Genomic DNA, 22847 nt, shown 5'->3' with positions numbered 1-22847 from the left:
AGATTGAAAGACAAGTTTGGCCAGAAGAGAGGTGTGATAAGGAGAATAATGAGAACTAAGTTTGGTTGGAGTCAATTTGTAGAGCGCTTGAAATGCCTAGTGGAAGAGTTTGTCTTTGATCCCAGAGGCAAGAGGAAACACTGGAGAGTTTTGAGGAAGGAAAGTAGGAAAAATCAGAAATTGTTTATGACTTTTGAGTCCCCATTCCAGTCTGGAGATCCTGCAACAGGGGCAGATAATTCCCTTGGAAATCCTGGTGCTGCTCAAGGGGGAGCCTCTGGGGCAGGGTCTGTCAAAGGGTAGGCCTTCAAGCCCTTTATTCCTGCATGTAGATACTCTTTGGAGTGAGGGCAGCTTCCAGTAAATGGGTGCAGGTTCTCCTGGTGTAATATAATGCCAAGCAAAGGCAACTTCCCAGGTTCAAAATACCAGCATAGATGCTCTCCATTTTATTCACTGACCAACCAAGAACAGAGAAGATCAAAACATGACATCATTCAAAATACAGCATTTACTAAGTGTGATTAAATAATCTCCAAGTACTACCCCACCCCAGGACCTTCCATTCATTCAATCAATTACAAAGTCCCGGTTCTAAATACTTCTCCACCCCCAGGCTATACCTTCATTTGGTCCACCACAAAACCCCTCTTCTCAAATGGAGATTAGTTTCCAAACATAAATAAAGTACCTTCATTTGTCAATCACAGAGCACAATAAGGTCAAAAGTTCCCCACCCCTGGATCACAATTGAATCTACCCCAGAGTTACATCAAGCTTAAACACAGCACTTAATACCCAAATGGAGGTCTTTTCTTCATCTTGACACGAGGCAAGTTCTCAGCAATCTTAGTTCCTGGGGAGACAAGGCTTAGCAAGGCCATAAGATACATTGCCAGTCCCTTCATGAATTCATCCTCTGTCTGTAAAACAGTCCTAGAACCCCTGAACACATTAGCAAAGCCCTCTCCCAGGATTTCTGTAAACATACAACAAGAAAATCCTTCTTCAGGGCTTCTGAACCAACAGAAAGGCTCTCAGACCCCTGCAACAACAGCACTGTCCTTCACCAGTGGACAGTATTCACTCTGTCTGCAGGACAGTCTCCAGACCCCTGCAACAACAGCACTGTCCTTCACCAGTGGACGGTATTCATTCTGTCTGCAGGACAGTCTCCAGACCCCTGCAACAACAGCACTGTCCTTCACCAGTGGACAGTATTCACTCTCTGTCTGCAGGACAGTCTCAGGGCTTCTTAGCCAAAAGCCAGGTTCCAGGACTTCTTCAACAACAGGACTGTCTTTCACCAGTGGACAAATCTGGCAAAACAACATCAAAACAGACAGACAAAGTACCAGCAAAACAGCCATGTCTCCTCAGTCCTTGGCAGCTCAGGGGGCAGGTCTCAAAAGTCCAGGGCAATTCAAAGCGGCCACCAGCAATTCTCTTAGCCTCTCTCTCCACGAGGTGCTGCTTCCAAAAAAAAGTTTCTTCTGCCTCTCTCTTGTCTCTCCAAATCTACGTCACCAGCTCCTCCCAGTTCAGGACTTTCTTTTCACATCAAAAAGTCCATCCCACAGGTGGGATTAACAAGCTCTGGGTTTTAATACAATCAATTTGAAAACCAAGCCCAATACAGGGGAATCTCCACATTCCATTACTATCACACCTGGATACTTTATTTTAAGTATATTTTGTGTTTATTTATCTGTGTTTTTGTTTTATTTGCAGACAGAATGTAATCTTGAGAGCAAAGCTGCCCGAATTTTTGCTTTCCTATCTCCAGTACCTAGTACTTAGGAAGTGTTTAATTAACACTTGTTGAGTGATTGCTATTGAAACCTCCTGGATGCCTGGAGTCCAAGCAGGACTACTCACACTCTAATGCTGGACTCATGGCCTCCTCACCAGGAGAAGAGGCATCTTCAGGTTAGACTAGAGTCATATTCTTCTCAGACTCCTGGAGTAATCCTAAAATTGGCTTAGAATTAGATGGCCTCAGAAGGTTTTCTAACTTTTTATTGTTGTTTAGTCATTTCAGTCATGTCTAACTCTTCATGACCCCATTGGGGGTTTTCGTATCAGAGATATTGGAGTGGTTTTCCATTTCTTTTGGAGCTCATTTTACAGATAAGGAACCTGAGATAAACATGGTTAAGGGACTTACTCTTGGTCACACAGCTAGTAAGTGCCTGTGTCCAGATTTGAACTCAGGAAGGTGATTTGTTCTGATTCCAAGAATGGCACTCTATCCACTGTGCCACAAGACCCTAAGATTCTACAATTCTGTGAATCACTGATAGGAGATGGAAGATCAGTCTGTCCTTATCTACCACCCATTTATTATGTCTATCCAAGGCATTCTTTTGGGGGTGTCTGTAGGCTTTAATATTCCTTATACATTATAAGGAAACTACCTCGCAAAGGACACAGAGAATTCTTACTCACAGGATGGGTACGCAGACCAAATCCAGTATGGTGTAATGAGTCTGTGCAGCAGCCAGCTCCTTCTCCATGGTGGATCTTAAAGCCTTTAGGGAGAAGAGACAAGAATAGAATTGTAATTGGCTTGGTGAGAGATTCTAGACAGGAACTGAGACCCAATGAGAGCAAATTGGCTATGATCCTAAAGCCTTGTTAAGCCAATGGCAAGTACTATTACATGCCCAGTGGACCCAGGCCTGTGACCATAGGATCAGAGGAGAACCCTTGGATCAGAGAACCCTAAGATCATGCAAGTTCAGTGGAAATAAAATGCAGTGCCCTTGTCTGTCACTGCAACACAAGGATGTGCACACCTAGGTGCCATATATCCCCTGTGGGCACTTCTCCATGGAACTACTGGCATCCAGCTTTGACATAAACAAAGCACTCTGGGGAATATCAATACATATTAAGAAGGTTTAATGCAAATACATCATAAGTACTATCTGAATGGGTACACTAAATGTTTTTCAGAACTTATTCAACTCTAACATATATGCATCACAAAAGCTAAATATTAAGAGAAGAAAAAAAAATATGAGCATTAGCACTGGCTGTAGATGTTAAAAAAAACCTGGCTTCAAATCTTGCCATTGATGCTCCTGATATAGCTTAAAGAAGTCTTGTGCCTGAGTTTTCTCACTTGTAGGATGAGGGGGTTGAACTACAAGGCATCTGAGGTCCTTCCAGCATCAGCTCGATGATTGTATGGTCCCTGAATATGTCCTGATCACACACATTTCCTCTTTGTGTTCCTCTCCATGCCTATGTAGTAGAGCAGGGAGAATGCCGACTCTGGAGTTAGAACACCTGGGTCTTGATCAATTCCTTAAAACTTGTGTGAACTTGTGCAAATCACCAAAACCTTCTCTAGTTTTCTCCGTTTCCTCATCCATAAAATGAGGGGCTTGGACTAGGTGGCCTATAGAGACCCTGATGTAGGAATTTGTTATTGTACGATCTTGGTTTCCCTACACATGTCCACTTTAAATATTAACACAATGTAGTCAAATTGTTGAAAGTGTTCCCCACGTTCATGTGGAAAATGTTTGGGGTTTTTTTTTTTATACTTTCTTATTTCATTAAATGCCTTTGCTTTGGCTTGTGTTCATTGACTGAACAGTAAAGGCAGCCATACCAGTGGGGCTCATGAGTTATTGTTTTGAGAGGACATAGCTCCACAGGGAGACAGCCATGCTTCTGTAGCATGTTTCAACCCCTCCTTGCAGGAGGGTAGAAGGCTGAAACCAGTCTGGACAGAGGACATTTTTCTTTAAGCTCCTGTTTGAAATTGGTCCCACAGAAATTCAAAATGCAGATGAGTGATCCTCTTTGAGTGACCCACCGGGAGTTTCTTATGGAAATGCTCCTTGGAGCAATACATAGATGAGGAAACTGAGACCAGAGAGAGTAAGGGACTTGCCCATCACGACTGAGCCAGGAGGCAGCATGGAAGCAGACGAACTTGTGTCTCCTGACCAATAAAATCTGATGGTCTACCCCTATTGCCTACAGAGTTTGACTTGGGTGCCTATGTTGTGTCCCTGCAGTTTGCTAGAGAACAAATCATTAAACTCATTTGATACAAATTTCATTAAGGCTCTTTTTCTAAATTTGCCATGTGTGAGCAGATGATCCTTGGTAGCCTCAGCCTCAGTCAGGGTGGCTCTGGGGTCAGAGGGAGGCAGGGAATCAGCAATCATTAAGAACCGACCATGTGGTTCTTGGGGATGGAGTCAAGATGGTAGAGTAGAAACATGACCTCCGTGAGGCTCCAGCCTCCACCTTCCCCAATCAATGTAAAAAGGGGACTGTGAACAAACCTTGGAGCTGCAGAACCCACAAAATGACACAGAAAAGCTAACCTCCTGCTAAGGACAGCCCGGCAGGCCAGCAGGAATCGGCCAGTGCAGTGCTCTGGGAGCCGAGCCAAGCTCCACCCCAAGGTTTTAGCCCCAGGGATGGCTTGACCAACCACCAGATGGAGGGACTCCAGATCACCAGCAGCTGTGGCGATCCAGAATTATCAACACATAGATGCTAAGGACAAAGTGAGAGGTCAGTGCAGTCTGGACTTTGGGACCCAGTAGTAGGGAGTGTGCCGGCTATTGCCCCCTGGGTGAGAAGCCACTGAGGGCTGCTCACAGCTCCTGCCATGTGGCAGCTTTAGCTCCTGGCCTGCAGATTGTAGGGGGACCAATCGACGAATCTGAGGGGTAATCGCTCTTGCTGTAACCTACTTGGATCTGGATTGCTGTCTAGGGTGGAGGTCCTGGGGTGTGTGACCAGCTTGCCAGAGCATGTTGAGGCTTCAGAGAGGGTACCCAACTAATACCTCCAGCAGCTGAGTAAACTCCAGCATTTGGTATGAATCTTCCCTGTCTGGTAGCAGAGCCCTACTGTGGCAAAAAATCCAAAAGTTAAGTAATTGAGTGGCAACATGACCAGGCAAAGGAAGCAAAGCAAACAGAAGAATCCAACATTAGACTCCTATTTTGGGGACAAAAAGTTCAAAGCATGGAACAGGAGGAAAACAGTGAAATCAGAACTCCTGCACCAAAAGCTTCAAAGGAAAATACTAGCTGGTTACAGGCCATAGAAGACCTTAAGAAGCAGATAAGAGAAGTGGAGGAAAAATTGGGAAGAGAAATGAGAACAATACAAGAAAATTATGAAATGACAGTCAACAGCCTGACTGAAGAAAATAAACACCTTAAAAACAGACTAACTCAAAAGGCAAAAGAGGCTCAGAAAAACAATGAGGAGAAGAATGCCTTAAAAAGCCAACTTTGCTAGATGGAAAAAAGAATCTCAAAAGCTCACTGAGGAGAATCATTCCTTCAGAATTAGATTGGAGTAAATGGAAACCAATGACTTTATGAGAAATCAAGATGCTGTTAAATAGATCCAAATAAATGAAAGAATAGAAGGCAATGTGAAATATCTCATGGGAAAAACAACTGACCTGGAAAATAGATACAGGAGAGATAATTTAAAAATTATTGGACTACCTGGAAGCCATGATCAAAGAAAGAACCTAGAGATCATCCTCCTAGAAATTCTCAAGGAAAACTGCCCTGATGTTTTAGAAACAGAGGGCAAAATAAAGGTTGAAAGAATCCACTGATCACCTCCTGAAAAAGATCCCCAAAAGAAATTTCCTAGGAATATTATAGCCAGGTACCAAAATTCCCAGATCAAGGAGAGAATATTACAAGCAGCCAGGAAGAAACAATTTGAATATTGTGGAAACACAATCAGGATAACCCAGGATCTGGCAGCTTCTACACTGATGGATTAAAAGGCTTGGAATATGATGTTCTGGAAGGTAAAGGAGCTGGGATTAAAACCAAAAATCACCTACCCAGCAAATCTGAGTATCACATTTCAGGGTAAAATATGGTCATTCAGTGGAATAGAGGACTTTCAAGCATTCTTGATGAAAAAACTAGAGTGGAATAGAAAATTTGACATTCAGATACAAGAAGCAAGAGAAGCATGAGAAGGGAAACAGGGAAAAGAAATCATAAGGAACTTATCAAAGTTGAACTATTTATATTCCTACATGGAAAAACGATAATTGTAACTGATGAAACTTTTCTCTGATGGAACTGATGAAACAATTATGAAAATAGTTGGAGGGAATATATATATGTAATGCCTATATCGGAGGACATATGGGCATATGAATATATATGTGAATGTGTGTATATAGGTATACAGGTATACATAGATAGAGGGCACAGAACTAATTTAATAGGAAGGGATGATACTTAAAAGGTGAAATTAAGAGTGGAGAAAGGAATATAATGAGAGGAGATGGGGAGAGACAGAATGTGGTAAACTATCTCATATAGAAGAGGCAAGGGAAAATGATTACAATGGAGGGGAAGAATAGGAAGGCAAAAGGGAATGGGTCAAACTTATTCTCATTGAATTTGGCTTGGGGAGGGACTGAAATACACACTAAATAGGGTATCTCACCCTCCAGGAGAGTAGGGGGGAAAGAGGATGAGAGGGGGGATTATGGAAGGGAGGGCAGGGTGGGGGGGGGAGGGAAGTTGGAAGCACCCACTTTTGAAAAGGGACGGGATCAAAGTAGAGAATAGAACAAGTGGTAGGTGGGATAGGAGGGAGGGAAATATAGTCAGTCTTTGATTATATATATATATATATATATATATATATATATATATATATATATATACTATGTTAACGTTTTGCATTAGCTACCCTTGTACAACCTATACTGAACTGCTTCTCTTCCCAGTAAGGGTGGGTGACAAGAGAGGAAGGAAATCAATCTGGAGTTCAAAGTTTTAAAATTAAATATATATATATATATATAATTAATACTATTTTACATGTAATTGGGAAATAAATTATACAGGAACTGGGGCAGAGAGATCCACCATGCCCTACTGGAAAAGTCGAAGGGATGTGGGAGAAGATATGGGAGAGAGCAGACTGGAGGAGGGGATATTCTGTGGGACTCCTATTCTGGGGCAGTGGGTAGGGGAAAAATGGGGAGAAAATTTGCAACTCAAAATCTGGAGGAAATGAATGATGTAAATCAGAAGTTAATAAAACATTTGAAAAATGAAAAAACAAAAAAATACCCCACCATGTGGCCAGCACTACGCTAAGTGTAATCTCATTTAATCTTCATTATCCAATTGTCTCAGGAACCATTTTCCTATTCTCCTTACGGAATTGCAGGGCAAGTGTTAAACTGCTGAGCAAAGAAAGAATGAGGTGAAAAAATAGAGCAGACAGGAAGGTACATGGAGAATGGTGTTTGAGACAGGAGGGCAGAGGGCAGAGGGCTGCAGGGACCCTCTTAAGCCAGAGGGAAAGAGAGAGACTTCCCCTCCCCCTCCTTCACCAGGGCATCCTCACACCTTCCCATAGTGCGGGTACCTCTTCCCAAAGTCTGGTTTATCTTTCTGACATGACTAGGCAGCTCCCGGGATTGATGTCTTCAAACAGGCAAGTTTACCGTGTCCTCCAGGGACCCTCAACCATTGAGCCCCTATTCTTATCCAGTATGGATTAGAGAAGCCACACCTACTGTGTTTCCCCGATAATAAGACCTATCCCGAAAATAAACCCTCCCCTTACTGTGTAAGATTCCTCTAAAATAAGCCCTCCCCCGAAAATAAGCCCTATTGAGACTGCTACTGTAGTGAAGGTGATCCCCTGCCCTACATGCTACATTACGGTACCCTCTGTATGCACCGTCTCCCCCCTCTCCCCCCCGGTGAAACGCATGCCGTGCTCTGAGCTGCATCCAATCAGAGCTGCAGCAGTGAGCACGTCATCCTGTTCTTCCCCAGTGATTTGCTTGCTGGCGCCATTGAGAGCAGTGCCACGGAGGAGAGCTGAGGCAGGACAACATAAAAACCCAGTATGTAAGTGGGAGTGAGGGAGCATGATGGAGGATAAAAAGGGCATGATGGAGGAAAAAAGAAGAACTCAGGGGGCATGATGGAGTGAAAAGAAGGACTGATGGTCATAATTTTATTATTCTGTCTGTTTTGACCCCCAGACATGAGTACAAAAAGGAAGAGCTATACTGTTGAGTATAAGAAAGCAATTGTAGAGGAGTCACATGGCAAGAATCTTGCAGTTTTCTGTAAAGAAAAACTTTTGGATCTTCGAATGGTCAGAAAATGGAGAGCAGATTATAATAACCTCAATCAACAGGTGGATGAGGGAAAAGGGAAAAAGCGCAGGTCTGGATCAGGTCGGCAGCCCTTATACCTTATCCTGACTTGGAGATCCTCATTGGTGAATGGGTTGCTGACAGGAGATCAAAGGCCTTGGTTGTGTGCAGGGCTGATATTCAAGCATTTGCCCTTTCAATGGCACCAGAGTTTGAAATGGTCTCAGAAGGATTCAAAGCATCACAACACTGGGTGGACGGTTTCCTTCAATGGTATGAACTGTCCCTAAGAAGATCAACAACACTGTTTAAGCTGGAAGATGCTGAAGTTATTAAACATGCACTTGCATTCAAGTCCTTTATTGATAGGATCGACATTTCCAAGTACCAAACCTGCAATATGATTGCTATGGATTAAACTGCAGTGTTTATGGGACAAGGATCTCAAACAACAATTCATCACAGGGGTGCAACGTCAATCTACATTCCCACCACTGGCTATGAAAGTGCACGGGTCACCTGTGTTTTGGCAATTCGTTTGGATGGAAAGAAAGCCACACCTCTAATCATCAGTAAGGGCAAGAACGATAAGATTGAACGTGTATCTGGCATTTACATTCTTGAAACCAAAAAAGCCTGATGTACACAAGCCGTTATAAGAAAGTGGGTTGATTTAATGCTGCCACTTGATATGCGAGGTAACCAAAGAGGTCTGATAGTCTGGGATTCAGCCAGCACTCACCGCGCTAAAGAAATGAAGAACTTCCTTGCAGAAAGAAGAATAGATCAAGTAATGATTCCTGTAGGAATGACTGCCTATCTCCAGACCCTTGATATTGCAATAAAGAAGCCATTCAAGGACCATTTGCGCATGGAAGTCAATGACTACATTGAAAATAGAATGGAAAGAAATCAGCATGGAAACTTTGTGAAGCCCTGTCTGCAAGAAGTCGTGACTTGGGTGAAGAAGTCATGGGATAAAATTACTGACAGCTGTGTCGCCAAGGCACTACGAGCAGGTTACCTGGACAAGACATATTCATTTAAAGAGAGCTATATTTCTGGACATGACAGATTGGGTCCACTTCTTCTGAAGGAAATGGAGGCGCAAGACATCCAGGACAGAATTCAGGGTATGGACACTTAAGACGATGTTGTTGAAGAAGATGACATGATCATTATTGAATAAAGGTACATTTTTTTGTTCACATTTACCTGTTTATTAAAATTGCTGTCAATGTTCATTAAAATAAGCCCTCCCCTGAAAATAAGCCCTCTGGTGTTTTTCTGTCCAAAAAAATAATAAGACAGTGTCTTATTATCGGGGAAACATGGTATCCCTGACCTGTTTCCTGGCTCACCGAGACTTGGACTAGCATCATCAGAGATGGGACTTTCCTCTTGGTACACACCGGCTACTGGCTTGACTTGAAAAGTCACCATTTTCCACATCCCAGCCCTGGCTCCTCCTTCCCATCTCAGCTCTACACTCAGGGTCTTATCCTTTACTCCACTGATTTTTGTAACTTTCCTGAGCACCTTAAGGCATCATTGTACTTGTTTTGGACAATCAGCCAAGCAGCAGACTCTGGTAGCCACCTGATTAAACAGTGCAGGAAGACATAGTGAATTCTCTTTTTCCTATTTATTCAAAGTCACGTTTTTGTGTGTAGCAGAGCTGGGGCTCTTACTAATTCTCCATGTAATTACTTTCAATTATGTAACATGCAAAAAAAGTTCACGTGTAGAAGCTTTCATCTCCATTTATGCCACATAACTCTGACAATATGGCCAGAGTTACTGATCAACTGTGGCTCTTCTTGCTTTTTCCCCTTTGACACTGATTTTTTAAGTGAGTCAAGATGTGTTTTTGCTTTTAGCTCAAATCTATCCTCCCCAATAGATGTTCAAATAGACCTATCAGGGAAAACCTCTAAAATTGTCACTAGGTTAGTATTTAAACCACCATTAAAGCTCTAAGTGGGAGAAAATCTCTTCTGGCCCATGAGAGTGGGGATCTTAGGTGCAGAATTTAGCAAGAATTCCATTCTCATATCAGCAATGCAAATGCAGAGAGGAGAATTATGGCATTTGAATATGTCTTGAATCATTCACCAGGAAATGGATATTTCCCTCCATTCTAAGTGAAGCTTATCTGATCTTTTCTACTAAAAATAGTCTGTTTCCTTGATTTTCAAGGTTTCTGCTAAACCTTCTCCATTCCCTTATTACTCTAGCAAAAGAAAAAATAAACAAATATGGCAAGACTAGCACCAGCTTGTCACAATTTCAAAGTTAAAACAAATGCCTCCTGAGTTTATAACATTTCGTCTCCATGGTCTTTATTAGAAAGATTAAGTATATGTTTAATAAGCCCCCTTGACACTGTAAATACAAATTTCTTTCCATACCATCCATTGAGATCACCAGAAGAGAGTACTCTCTCTGAGATTGTGAGATCATTACTCCTGGGGCATAACCATTTTAAGAATTCTCTAACAAACTTTTATACCTTGATGTGTTAGAAATCCCCTTGGAAATAAGAGATAAATTTTAAATCTTACGGTAGAAATAAACTCTTCTAATTTAGAGAATGTTTATACTGGAGCATAGATCATTAAATTCATTTCATACAAACTTTATTAGGACCGTTTTTTAAAGTTATCACTCCAATTCCTGAAGTCACAAAAGGTAACATAATCATATAATAAGACTTTCTGAATCTTGCTTCAGCAAATGCTGTACTTTATCGAATTAATATCTATGAATAGGTCTGCTCCATTACTGACTGTTCCTCAGCTGAAAGGAAAGTCCTCCTGACAAGCAGACAAGTCCTCAAGGCTCAAACACTGGGACCAAAGGCACTGCCTTAAGTTCTGACACTGAATGATGTTCAGACTGGAAAGCCGAGTCCAAGTTTCAGGCTTAATTCTCCCACAGAGGCGGAAAGCCTTTTATAATTAAGCCTTGTTCAGATCTTCAGTACTACTCTTGGCAGCATCTGTCCACTGAACAAGGTTTGCTTATTTAAATGAGGGGCTTTAATTACTTATTGATTTTGCCCATTTTCCTATAGCCTCCATTTCTGGCGTCATAACCTTTTTTTTTAACTCTTGCAGAATTCTTATTATATAATTCATTTTTGGCATTTCAATTTTTAAAATTTTATTTTTAACTTTTGGAATAAAAGAAATACTTTCACAACATAGCACAATAAAAGCATTACACACGAAACTGCAAATCTATTGTGGGCAACTTGCTCTTCCTTTCAAACAAATATCAAAATTTTCATGCAAATTTGTTTCTTTTTTATTCCCTCCCCCCCCTGCTCCAGAGATGCCTACCATTAGATGCAAATAGGCATATATATAAATAACATACATACATACACACACATATATATGTAAAATTATTGTCCAAATATTTCTGTTTATCAGTTTTTTCTCTGGATACAGGTAGCATGTTTCTTCATATGACCTTTATAGTTAATTGGGGTATTTATAATAGACAAAATAACTTATTTGCCCAAAGATATTCTTAAAAGCATATTGCTGTCACTTTATACATTGTTCTCTTTTTTTTTTACACACTTTCTTTGTGGTGGTCACCACTTAGGTGCTGCAGATTCATCCTGAGGAGAAGCTTCTCCAGCTTCTTCTTTGGAACTGCCTGCATTGCTTTCATCTCTTTCTATCTTTTCTTCCTTTGAAGTTTTGGATTTCTTTCTCTGTAAACCAGGCATCAATTTCTCTCCTGGTACATTTGGTTTGTGCTCTTAATCTGTTTAATTCTTCATCAGTAAGTACAGGGTTATTGAAGAAACTTGCTTGGAAGATGTGCAACTGCTCTGAAGTTTTCTCTTTAAATTTTTGTGGAGTAAAGTTAGGGAAAGAATTCCCCAGCTGTTTAGGCTGTGGAGCCACAACTGTTGGGGACTCTGCAGTCTCATCACTAGAGTCAATAACAATAGGGGTATAAGCTTCACTGTTGAGATGGATACACTGATTACTCTTGGAATTTCTCTGATTATACCTTGTGTCACTAAACCACTTTTTGATTTTGCCTTTGGTTAGGCCTGTTATTTTCATAAGCCAGATCACTTCTGAGTTATGGGGAAACTGATTTTTAAGGTAGCTAACTTTTAATTCTGCCAGCTTTTCTTTTGTCTTTTTTGCCAGGATACCAAATGAATCAGGATTCACCAATGCAGTTTCATGCTTAATTAACTGAGCAGTTGGAATTGGAGTTGGGGTTGGGGCTGGGGTTGGGGTTGGAGCTGGGGCTGATGGTTTTGTTTCTGCAATAGGCTGAGCACTGTGCACCTGACTTTTCTGCATATGAGTCTGATTTGGAACTCCTGCAACCGTCAAAGCTATAGGTGTCATTACTGGCAATTGGTTAGTGCCAGCTAATTGTGTAAGGACCAGACATGGCTGACCAACTATTTGGCATGTCTGTAAAATGGAAGGTAAGCCATTACTAGCTGCTAAAATGTGTGTAGGAATCACTGTTATTGTTTGTGGTATAGTATGTATTGTGTCATTGAATTGTATTCTCCTTGCCTCTTCTACTTCTTCCGGAGTCCAACTAACACCATGTTTCAGGTGTTGGGCTGAAAACCATATCTTGATCTGTTCCTCTGTATATTTTGCTTGAGCAGATAGAACTGTAATTTCGGACTTTGTTGGATAAGGGAATTTGTTGTAGGTGTTGAGCAAAAGGGGATTGTTATCCAAAGCAGCATTATAGGTAGGAATGCTGTTAAGAGGGATTAAAACTTTAGGAATCAAGTTAGAATTCTGCTGAGCTGATACAGCTGCTGTTATCACCTGTGCTAGCCCAGGTTGAAGAACTGCTGCTGGGGTAACTACTGTGTTTGTGGTATTTGGTGGTATATTGTATACTATTTACAATAGAAGTACTTGTATTAGACTCCGATGCTGATGAAGTTGGATTTTTTACTACTTCTTCATAACCCGATTTAGTTTCATTCTCTTTCTCTTCTGGAATGTCTTCAGAGTTATGGAAAACTGCAATCCGTTTATTTTCTACTTTATTTTTCATCATTTTCATTATAGGAGTTTTGCTGATAGAAATCCCTGATGAGGGAGTTTCTATAGATTCTACCTGATCTGAATTCTCCTCTTTAACAAAACTACCATCAAAAGTCAGATCATTAATTGTTTGTTCAAAGATTGTCTGATTATTTCGTTTCACTGTAGTCAGCTTGAAATTCTCTTCTCCAGGATGATATTTCAAATTATGCTCCGAAAAGATAAAAATTGCATTCAACACAAACATAGGATGAATTTAACACTATATTGGGATGCTCTGAATCTACATGAAAGGTAAACATGTTAAGATCTGGCATTTGAAAAGTACAATATTTACATTCATAGCCACCTTCAACTTTTTTATTTTGTTGATTGTCAGAATCTACAAGTTCTTGAACATCTTCATCACTTGACATACTTTTTGCTGCTGCATTTTCTATTGGTGTAAGTACAGGGGGACCTTCATCCAAGTCTGATATCAATTCTAGGTCTGGATCCTGTTCACTGGCAAGGACCATGCAAGGTGTTGTTGACTTTCTTTTGCTTGCCATTCTATTTCTGTAGGGAAAATCTCAACTGTGATTTAGTAAGCAATGAAGATCAAATTCCTTCAGTTATCTTCATTTGAAAAAAATGGCTTTTGGTTCTGTAAGTCCATCCCATTTGCAACTTTATCATAGTGCAATCTAGAAAAGAGCTTGTAGTTGGTAGTTGCAAAGCTGAGTTGCTGAAACTTCTGAAGCAAACATCCAATCACTTGCCATATTTTCTCCAGTATTCTATCCTTTGAAGAAGTAGGGAATGACTTCCAGTTAGAGGAGTTTAGCTCAAGCCATTACTAACTACAAACATCAAATTAGCCATGCACTTTTTCCTCCAGCCAGTTTGTAAATTAGAAAAAAAGACATCTCATCCTTCTGGAAATAATGTAACACTATCAGTAGATTTGAGCAGTAAGTGAGAAGGGGAAAAAACACGAAAATGTACCAAACATCTAGAGGGACCGCCGCCGCCCGCCGCGACAGCCTGCCCCCAGCGGCTCTGGCTCTCCTCATGGCCCCGCCGCCATCTTGCATTTCAAACAAGCTCACATTGTTCTCTTAATATACATAAAGGATATCGGTATTTTAATAACTCCATGGATATAATCATAGATGCTCTCCAAAATGGTGGAATTATTTTACAATTCATCCACAAGGATGAATTAGTGTCCCAATTTTTCCACATCCTCTCCAACATTTGGCATTCTCCTTCTAGCATTTTAGCCAGTCTGGTAGGTGTGAAATGATATCTCACTTATCTTTTTCATTTTGTTTTGTTTTTGCCTTTTGGAGGGCAATTGGGGTTAAGTAACTTGCCCAGGGTTACATGGCTAGTTTTTTTTATGTGGGTGGTAAGTGTTTGAGGGCGGAACCAAACTCGGGTCCTCCTGACTCTGGGGCCAGCGCTGTACTCACTGTGCCACCTAGCCGCCCCAATCTCACTTATTTTAACCTGTATTTCCATAATCATTAATGACTTAGAGCACTTTGTGTATGACTAGAAATTGTTTTGATTTCTTCTTTGGAAATCTGCCTCTTTATATCCTCCAACCAGTTATTAATTGGGGAATGCCTCATATCCTTATCTTTTTTTTTTTTTACAATATTCTAATTAATATTTGTGAATTACCCTCTCTAATGGGAATGTAAATTTGAAGATCTTCCCTGCCCCTAGGCTAAAGTGCACCTGGAGCCTGGGGTGGGAGGCTGGTTTTTCAGTAGATACTTTTTGATTGGCCAGTGGGTCAATAAGGTTGTTACATTCTCTGAGCCAGGAGAAGGCTATATAAGCCCTGATGTGTAGCTTTGTTTTGGGGCCTCACTTTGAGAAGTGTTCTGTGATTTGATCATATGAGACTCTGGGGAGCCGTTGGTTGTTGAGAGCCCCCCCACCCCCCACCCCTGGCTTTGAAAAACCCAGATGTTGATTTGGTATGGATGTAATGGTTGGACAGTTTGCAAATCTGTCTGCTTGATCTGTTTCTCTGTCTTGATAATTCTGCCTGTATACTCTGAAGTTCGGGGTGCTGACCTTTTTCCCCTGAATGATGTAAATGATATAAGTTTAACTGATTAAGTAAGCTTGTTAACCCATTTTGAGTTGCTTTCCTTTAACAAAGCAGATCCAAGAACCTGTGTTGGCAGACACCCTGAGGACGCTGGGGTGCTTGCTGCTACACCCTCCATCTTATTTGTACTCACTATTTTGCTTCTCAGCATCTCTTTTTACCCTATCCCTGTTACCTTATCATTTTCCCCTGCCCTCTTATTTCTTATTTTACCCATTGCTCTAAAACTCTTTCCCTTATCTTCTTTCCCAGCTTCCCTAATCTTATTCCATACACCCTTTGAAAACTCCCTTCCCCATCCTTGCTCCCAGTTTTCTCACCTCTCTAGAAGTCCACAAGACTTCTAAATCTCTTTAGATGTACTCTTTATTTCCTCTTCAGCCCAGACAAGAGGAAGGTTCCAGTATTACTGGCCCTCCACCCCCACCTGTTTCCTCAGTATTAGTTCTTCCTTTCACTCCCTGTGTTAATGAGATAATTGCTCCTTTATACCTTTTCCTACCTAATTTTGTTTTTTAGACTCATCCCATCATTCCCAACTCAGTAACAACCTTTCTTTCAAAGTACCTTAGTAATAGCACCACAAACATTTTGTGTTTCATGTTGTAAATGGCCCCTGATCTGCCCTGTCTGTCCTGTCTGCCCTCTTTGAAATCTGTATCCCAACCTGTGCAGATGATTCCATTCTCCTGGTGAGTTGCATTAAAGCACCGCATGGCATTTTCAGCAGCCACTCTGCAGTTGAATTCAATAAACCAGAATTCACATGCTGTTTTCTTCACTTTTTCAGTGCCCTTGATGATTTCCTTGATGCCACCACTTTTGCCAAAGAGTTCATAGATCTGTTCCTTATTTTTGTAAAAGGAGAGATTTCCAACATGTAAGGTGTAGCATTTCTTCAATAATTTCTTCTGATCTCATGACCCTAAAGGTTCTGGGTGTGGTTTTGGCATAACTGCATGTCGCTTTCCAGCACATCCAGGAGCCCACTTGACACAGAGAGTGGGCAGGAAAGACCGGGGTTGCCTGGAGGCAGGTAGTTTTCTAGAGACCCACATAAAGGGTTCTAACCCAGATCTTCTGACTCCAAAAATGCCCCTTTTCAATAATTGAGTCTCTGAAAGACAGAGATAAGGACTGGAGCTCTGATTTCCCTGGAATAGAGAATTGCAGGAGGTGAAAAACCCTCTACCACTGCAATTTTTTCTTAGCGGGTTGCCTAGAGCATTGATAGAGACTTGCCCAGGGTCACATAGCTAGTAAGTGTTAGAGGCTAGACTTGAAATCATGAAGATGAGTCTTTCTGACTCCAAGTTTAGTACTCTATCCACTCTACCCACTAGCTTATCCTAGAGCTGGAAGGAATCCTAAAAGTCATTTAGTCTGACCCCTTCAATTCACAGAGGAAGAAACTAAGGTATGGGAAGGGAAGTGATTTGTGAAAGGTTACTCATGTAATAAGGGGTAAAGGTGGGATTTGAAGACATGACTTTTGATTTGAAATTTTTTTAATTTTAATCTATTCACTGTGACACCCAGCCACCCCCTGATTTGAAATTTAATGATTTTTTTATCTCACCTATTCAGTCTTCAGATACTCTTTTTTGGCACTTTGGGGACAGTTTGTTCATCACTAATGACTTTTCATTTTATTTTCTTTCCTTCTTATAACTCAGAGATGATTTGATGAAGATATCTGAATTTAAGTCTTTCTCACCCACCAATGGCTTTTAATTACTGACTAGTACCCAAGTCCATGATGGGAAGCATTCCCATCCTCTTTTGAAACATCCTGGAATACTTTCATATATACAGAAGATTGGGATTCTTCACCCTCCATCTGCATCCCATACAGAAAGAGAGCATGAGCCCCAAGGGCACTTACCAAGAGGTCAGGAAGAAGGCAAAGAAGGGAGCAGACACTGTCTGGTGGAGTCAACGCCACTCCTGGAAACCATAGGCCAGAACCCCAAGACATAGATACCCCAGACTGATGCATAATGATAATATGACTGCTATCAGGGGCCAGTGCTGGCCTGTGGTCCATTCCATGACTGAAAGGAAACCCCAATACAGAATTAATCTCAGACACAGGCGAGATCTCAAAGAACATAGGCAAATGTTGAAGAAGCCCCAAAGAGAAGACGTACTGAGAGACCCACTGCCAAATGTGGCTCCTGATATCAAAAACCCAAGTTGGAAGCAAAGACGGCAGTAAACTGAGAATGACTGGGCAAAGGCAGCCCTGGTGCTGGAGATAAACACCAGGAGGTAACTCAGAGGCAGCATCCATTTTCTCCCAAACCTGAATCACAGGAAACCTGATGCCTGTGACCTCAGAGCAGAGACACAGTGTCATCTCCCACCCAGCAGCCCTCACTGTGCCATCCCCCCTCCCTAGGATGCCTCCCTCCAGCTCCTCCTTCTAGCTTCCCTGGACTCCTTAAGTCTCAACTAAAGTTGCACCTTTAGGGAGAAGCCTTCCGAAGTCCTTAATGCCAGGGCTGTGCCCTCTGCCAGAGACTGTCCCCAGTTTATTGTGTATGCTCCTTGAATGTGCAGAGTTGTCTGCATGTTGTCTCCCCCACTATGTGAGCTCCTTGAGGGCAGGGACTCTTTTTTTTGGGGGGGGGGGTTCCTATCCCCAGCTCTTAGCCCAGGTCCTGGAACATGCTAAGTGTTTAAGAAATGCTTGTGGACTGACTGTTGACCTTTGACTGTTGTCTGTCCCATGTTCAGCCCATCACCAAACTGCCTTTCTTACTGGATCCTTTCCACTCTTAGACCCACCTCCATCCACAGCCCCAAATCTATCATTGAAGAATTTCCTTGTTATTTGGAACTGTTATAATAGCATAGAAAGAATGATAGACGTAAAAATTGAAAGGCCTTCCTCTGAATTCTGCTTTTCACTCTAGGTATGTGACCTTAGTCAAGTCTCTGTACTTCCTTGGGTCTTGACTTCCTCATTCGTGAGATGACAGGAGTGGATTAAATGTTCCATAGTTTCCTTTTCTGACTTTTAGCTCTATGGCCCTCTGATCCTTGGGTTTCAGAAACATCTGAGTCCAGGTGTAACTGACCCGTCTGAGAGATAGCCCCATATGGGGTAGCCCACCAGTACCTCAGCAAGGAATCCTGACTGAGACAAGGACGTCAGTGTCCAGGAGTCACACACCAGGTCCCACTGAAAGAGAAGATGAGATCATTAGATCTTAAAGTGAGGCAAGAGAATTTGGGCTCAGGACTCTTCCTGCCAGTGGGATAAGCAAAAGAATATTATGGGACAGAGTCTCTGGTTCAGACTTGTTGCCTCACTATGATAAGAAGAAGACACAGCCTCCACTGTACAATCATACATCTGTAAATCATACATTGTACAGTCAAGCTTGGGACATCAATTTCAAGTTCAGTTGGACCCTGACCATCCTGATGCAGACATCCTTGTATTTCCCCTTCTAATGTGCACACCCTGACCCTCCCCTCCCGCTTTCCATAAAATTCCATTGTCACCATAAGGCTAACATATTTCATATTCCATGTGAGATTGCTGAGGCCTTCGGTTCTTAGTGTATTTTGCCCATACAAATGACCCTGTGCTTTAAATTTTAAAAAATATTTTTTATTTGTTGAGAGAGAAAAACAGAAAACAGTACATTTAACAGGGAACAAGTTAATATCAACTATCTATAGCTTTAATTCAGAAATTCTCTTGCTTGCCTAATTCTTGGTAAGATTAGTAACATAGAAGTCTATAGAATAGAAAATAGATGAAGCCCACCTATACATTTACTTATACAACTGATATTCATTATTAAAATTTCTTGTTTCTAAGATAAACATTTCTTTTTTTAAAAAAATCTCCCTATTATATGTAAAAATAATTTTTACATTTGTTTTTTAAAAGTTTGAGTTCCAAATTCTCCGTCTGCTTCCATATCCTCTGCTCACCCCCTTGAGAAGGCAAGTAATTTGACATAGGTAATACATATGTAGCCTGTAAAATATATTTCCATATTAATCCTGTTATAAAAGAAAATATAGACCCTAGAAATCAAGAAAAATCATGTTTAAAAAATTGTGCTTGGGCTTGTATTCATGTTCCATCAATTCTTTTTCTGAGGATGGATAGTGTTTTTCACATAAAGTCCTTCAGAGTTGTTTTGGCCTATGGAATAATTGAGAATACCGAAGTCATTCACCGCTGACCATCTTACAATATGTCTGTTACACTGTGTGATGTTCTCCTGGTTCTACTGATTTCACTTTACATCATTGAATGTAAGTCTTTCCAAGTTTTGCTGAGAGTGTTCTACTCATCATTTCTTATAGCATGATAGTATTCTATCGCAATCATATACCACAACTCTTTCAGCCATTCTCCCATTGATAGATATGCCTTAAATTTCCATTTCTGCATCACCAGAAAGGACCTGCTGTAAATGTTTCTGGACATATAGGGACTCTTTCTTCTTGTTTTTTATCGTTTCCTAATACAGAACTTGAGTGGGATTGCTTCATCAAAGCGTGTACAGAGTTTTCTACACCTCTGACATAGTTGCCAATCGTGCTACATAATGCATCAGTTCACTACTCCATCAGTAGTGTCTCCATTTTGCCACATCTCCTCCAACATTTGTCCTTTTCCTTTTCTTCCATGTTAGCCAATCTGGTAGTTGTGAGGTAGAACCTCAGAATTATTTTAATTTGCATTTTCCCATCAATAGTGATTTACAGCATTTTTTTTCATATGGCTATAGACAGCTTTGGTTACTTCATCTGAAAACTTACTGTTCACATCTTTTGATCATTTATCAATTTGGGAATGGCTCTTCTTTCTCTAAATTTGACTCTATCCTATATATAATTGGGAAACGAAGCCTTTATCTGAGAAACTTGCTTCAAAATATTTTTCATAGTTATGTTTCCTAACTGTATCTCTCTCTCCTGTTTAGCCCCTGTTTATTCTGTTGTCACTCTCCTTACATACAATCCCTCCTGAAAAATGTCTTACATCTGATTATTGTCTACTTCAATATGGACTCCCTTCTAACTGTCACCTCACCTTTCCTTTATCCCCTTTCCCTCCGACTTTCCTCCAGTGTAAGCCAGATTTCTATACCAAAAAGAGTCTGTATGTTATTCCTTTTTCGAGACAATTCTGATAAGAGTAAGGTTCAAGGATTCCTTGCCACCTCCATCTTCCCCTCCACTGTAAAAGTTCTTTCTTCCTCTTTTATGTGAGATAAATTACTCCATTGTACCTCTCCCTTTTCCTTTCTCCAAGTGCATTCTTCTTTTTCACCCCTTAATTTTATTTATTTAGATATCAGCCCATCACATTCAACCCCAACCTGTCCCATCTGTCTATAAATGTTCCTAACTACTTTAATAATCAGAAAGTTCTTATGTTACAAATATCATCTTCCCATTTTGGAATGGAAACTATTTGACCTAATTGAGCCTCATATTTGGCTTTTCTGTTTACTTTTTTTATCCTTCTTTTAAGTATTGTATTTGAAAATAAAATTTTCTAGTCAGCCATGACCTTTTTTGTCAGGGATGCTTAAAAATCCAATATTTCTTTAAATACCTGTTTTTCAACCTGAAGGATTTTGCTCAGTTTTGCAGGACAGGTGATTCTTGGTTGCATTCTTATCTCCTTTGCCTTCCAGATTATCATATTGCAGGCCCTACGTTCCTTCCATATAGAATTTGCTAGATCTTGTGTTATCCTGACAGTGTAAGCCTGTGATTTAGAATAAAGAAAATCAGCAGAATAACATTTTCCACATTGGTGATTTGTATTTTGCAGCAGGACCAAATCAATACATGCCTCACTGATTTTTTTTTATCAATAAGGGAACTGTGGGCTGGATGACTGGCCAAGGAGGAAAGTCTAATTCTGTCATTCATCAAAAGAATCAAGTTCCAAATCAGTGGTACCTTTGCAAAAGGAAAATGAAATCTTCCCGGGATAGAAAAGGGGCAACAGAAGAACCTATTACCTCAGTCACAATGGAAGAAGTGAAGATGCTTTGATCATAAACCCAGACATCCACACAGGGTTCCATCTCCAACTGGCTCAGGTTTAGTTCTGTCACATTTGGACCCAAGTGCTGCCACTGTGGCCCTAAGAATCAGCCACATCTCTCTGCTTTCCCATTGGAATCCAGGGGAATGGAAAGCTTTTAAGGAACTAAAATTAAGGTTCCCACTGATATTGAGAAAATTGAAGTATTGTTAAGGAAGCAAACTCAGCACCAGTGCTTAGGGACAAAGGAAGTGAAGTTCTCTAGCAGAAAATTGCTACCTATCAATATTATGGGGATAGCCAAGGAAATGACCTGAAGGATTTGGAATCTTTCCGTATCTCCAACTTCAGGTAGGAGATCCTCAAAGGTCATCAGGACTGGAATGCTGGTCCCAAGAAGAGACCTTCTTCAGAGAGCTACTGAGTGGAGAAAGTAGTCATTTGATTGCCACAAAACATAGGATGTGGTTTTTTTTATATCGGTGAGGATCCTCCCCCATAACCTTCCTCCTTACTTTGATGAACCAATGTATGTAGGCAATGGTCTCAGGTCTGTGTGCAGTTGAGGATGACAAAATATTTGAGACCATTCACAAAGGAAAACTGGCACAAGGTTTAGTGTCTAGCTAGAAGGATACATCAGCACCAAGTCTGGGTTCTTAAATACCCATGCTATGGGAGCACCTATGCCCAGAAGATCCCAGTAGAGCTTTAACCTGTACATGGGGTCCAAGGTAATGTCAGGGAGACTCAGAAATCAACTTCCAGATACTTCCAGGAGAAAGAGACAGAGCAGTGCCAGTATTGTGTTAAGTATAACAAAGATAATTTTACAGAATGCGTTGGTTAAAAACCAACCACAGACTGAAGATGGGTATCTTTGACATAGCTGAGTTATTTGAGAGCCATGTGGAATGTGCTGCAGGATACAGTGATGCCTCAAAGAGAAGTTCATCTCTAGGGGCAATGAGAAACAGTGTGGTGGCAATAATGCTGGGCAGGATGTCAGGGTAGACTGTGATTGCATTCCCCCTCTGAGTTCCCAAACACAGATGAAATGCAAAGGCCGACCTTGATCCCAGACACCTAAATCCCAATTCCATGCTTTCTAGAGAGATATAGGCGGCAGGGGAACTTTGGAGTCAAAATGTTGCTTAGGGTATCAATCCTGATCATTTTGTTAGTTTAGTTGAACTGTTTTTCCATTATTCTGTGATTTTTGCCATATTATGATGTCTGTGGATAGATAGGTACCTCGAGGGGCAGTTGTAGAAAGAACTCTCCTTCCCTTGAGTCTTCCATCCTCCTGGGTCTCCCTGTCTGAGATGCCCTTAGGGCCAATGGTTTCTGCCTGTGCTCACTTGAACTCAGTGACTCTAGGACTTCTTCAGTCAATGACCTTGGCTGCACCTCAGAAAGCAATGGCTGAATCTACACTTAGTTTAATACTTGATCCTTGCTTCCTTTGACAACATTAGGTCCTGCTCTTTCAAAGACCAG

At 41.1% G+C, this 22847-nt stretch overlaps 1 protein-coding gene and 1 pseudogene across 1 annotated transcript; both read right to left on the bottom strand.

The window, feature by feature from the left end:
- Window positions 1-2402: 2402 nt before the first annotated feature.
- Window positions 2403-22072, bottom strand: LOC138144713 (solute carrier family 22 member 10-like; annotated as a pseudogene).
- Window positions 11704-14075, bottom strand: LOC138144677 (zinc fingers and homeoboxes protein 1-like). The gene is given in 5 exon segments (XM_069066076.1): window positions 11704-11759; window positions 11762-11871; window positions 11873-13044; window positions 13046-13427; window positions 13429-14075. Coding segments are annotated over 5 exon segments (2046 nt in total). The 5' UTR covers window positions 13755-14075.
- Window positions 22073-22847: the final 775 nt, after the last annotated feature.

Source organism: Petaurus breviceps, unplaced genomic scaffold (genome assembly GCF_028583685.1).
Source record: "Petaurus breviceps papuanus isolate PSGF00001 unplaced genomic scaffold, PetGlider_PUasm1.0 90721, whole genome shotgun sequence".
NCBI classification, from domain to species: domain Eukaryota; kingdom Metazoa; phylum Chordata; class Mammalia; order Diprotodontia; family Petauridae; genus Petaurus; species Petaurus breviceps.
This window is presented reverse-complemented; position numbering and strand designations above follow the sequence as displayed.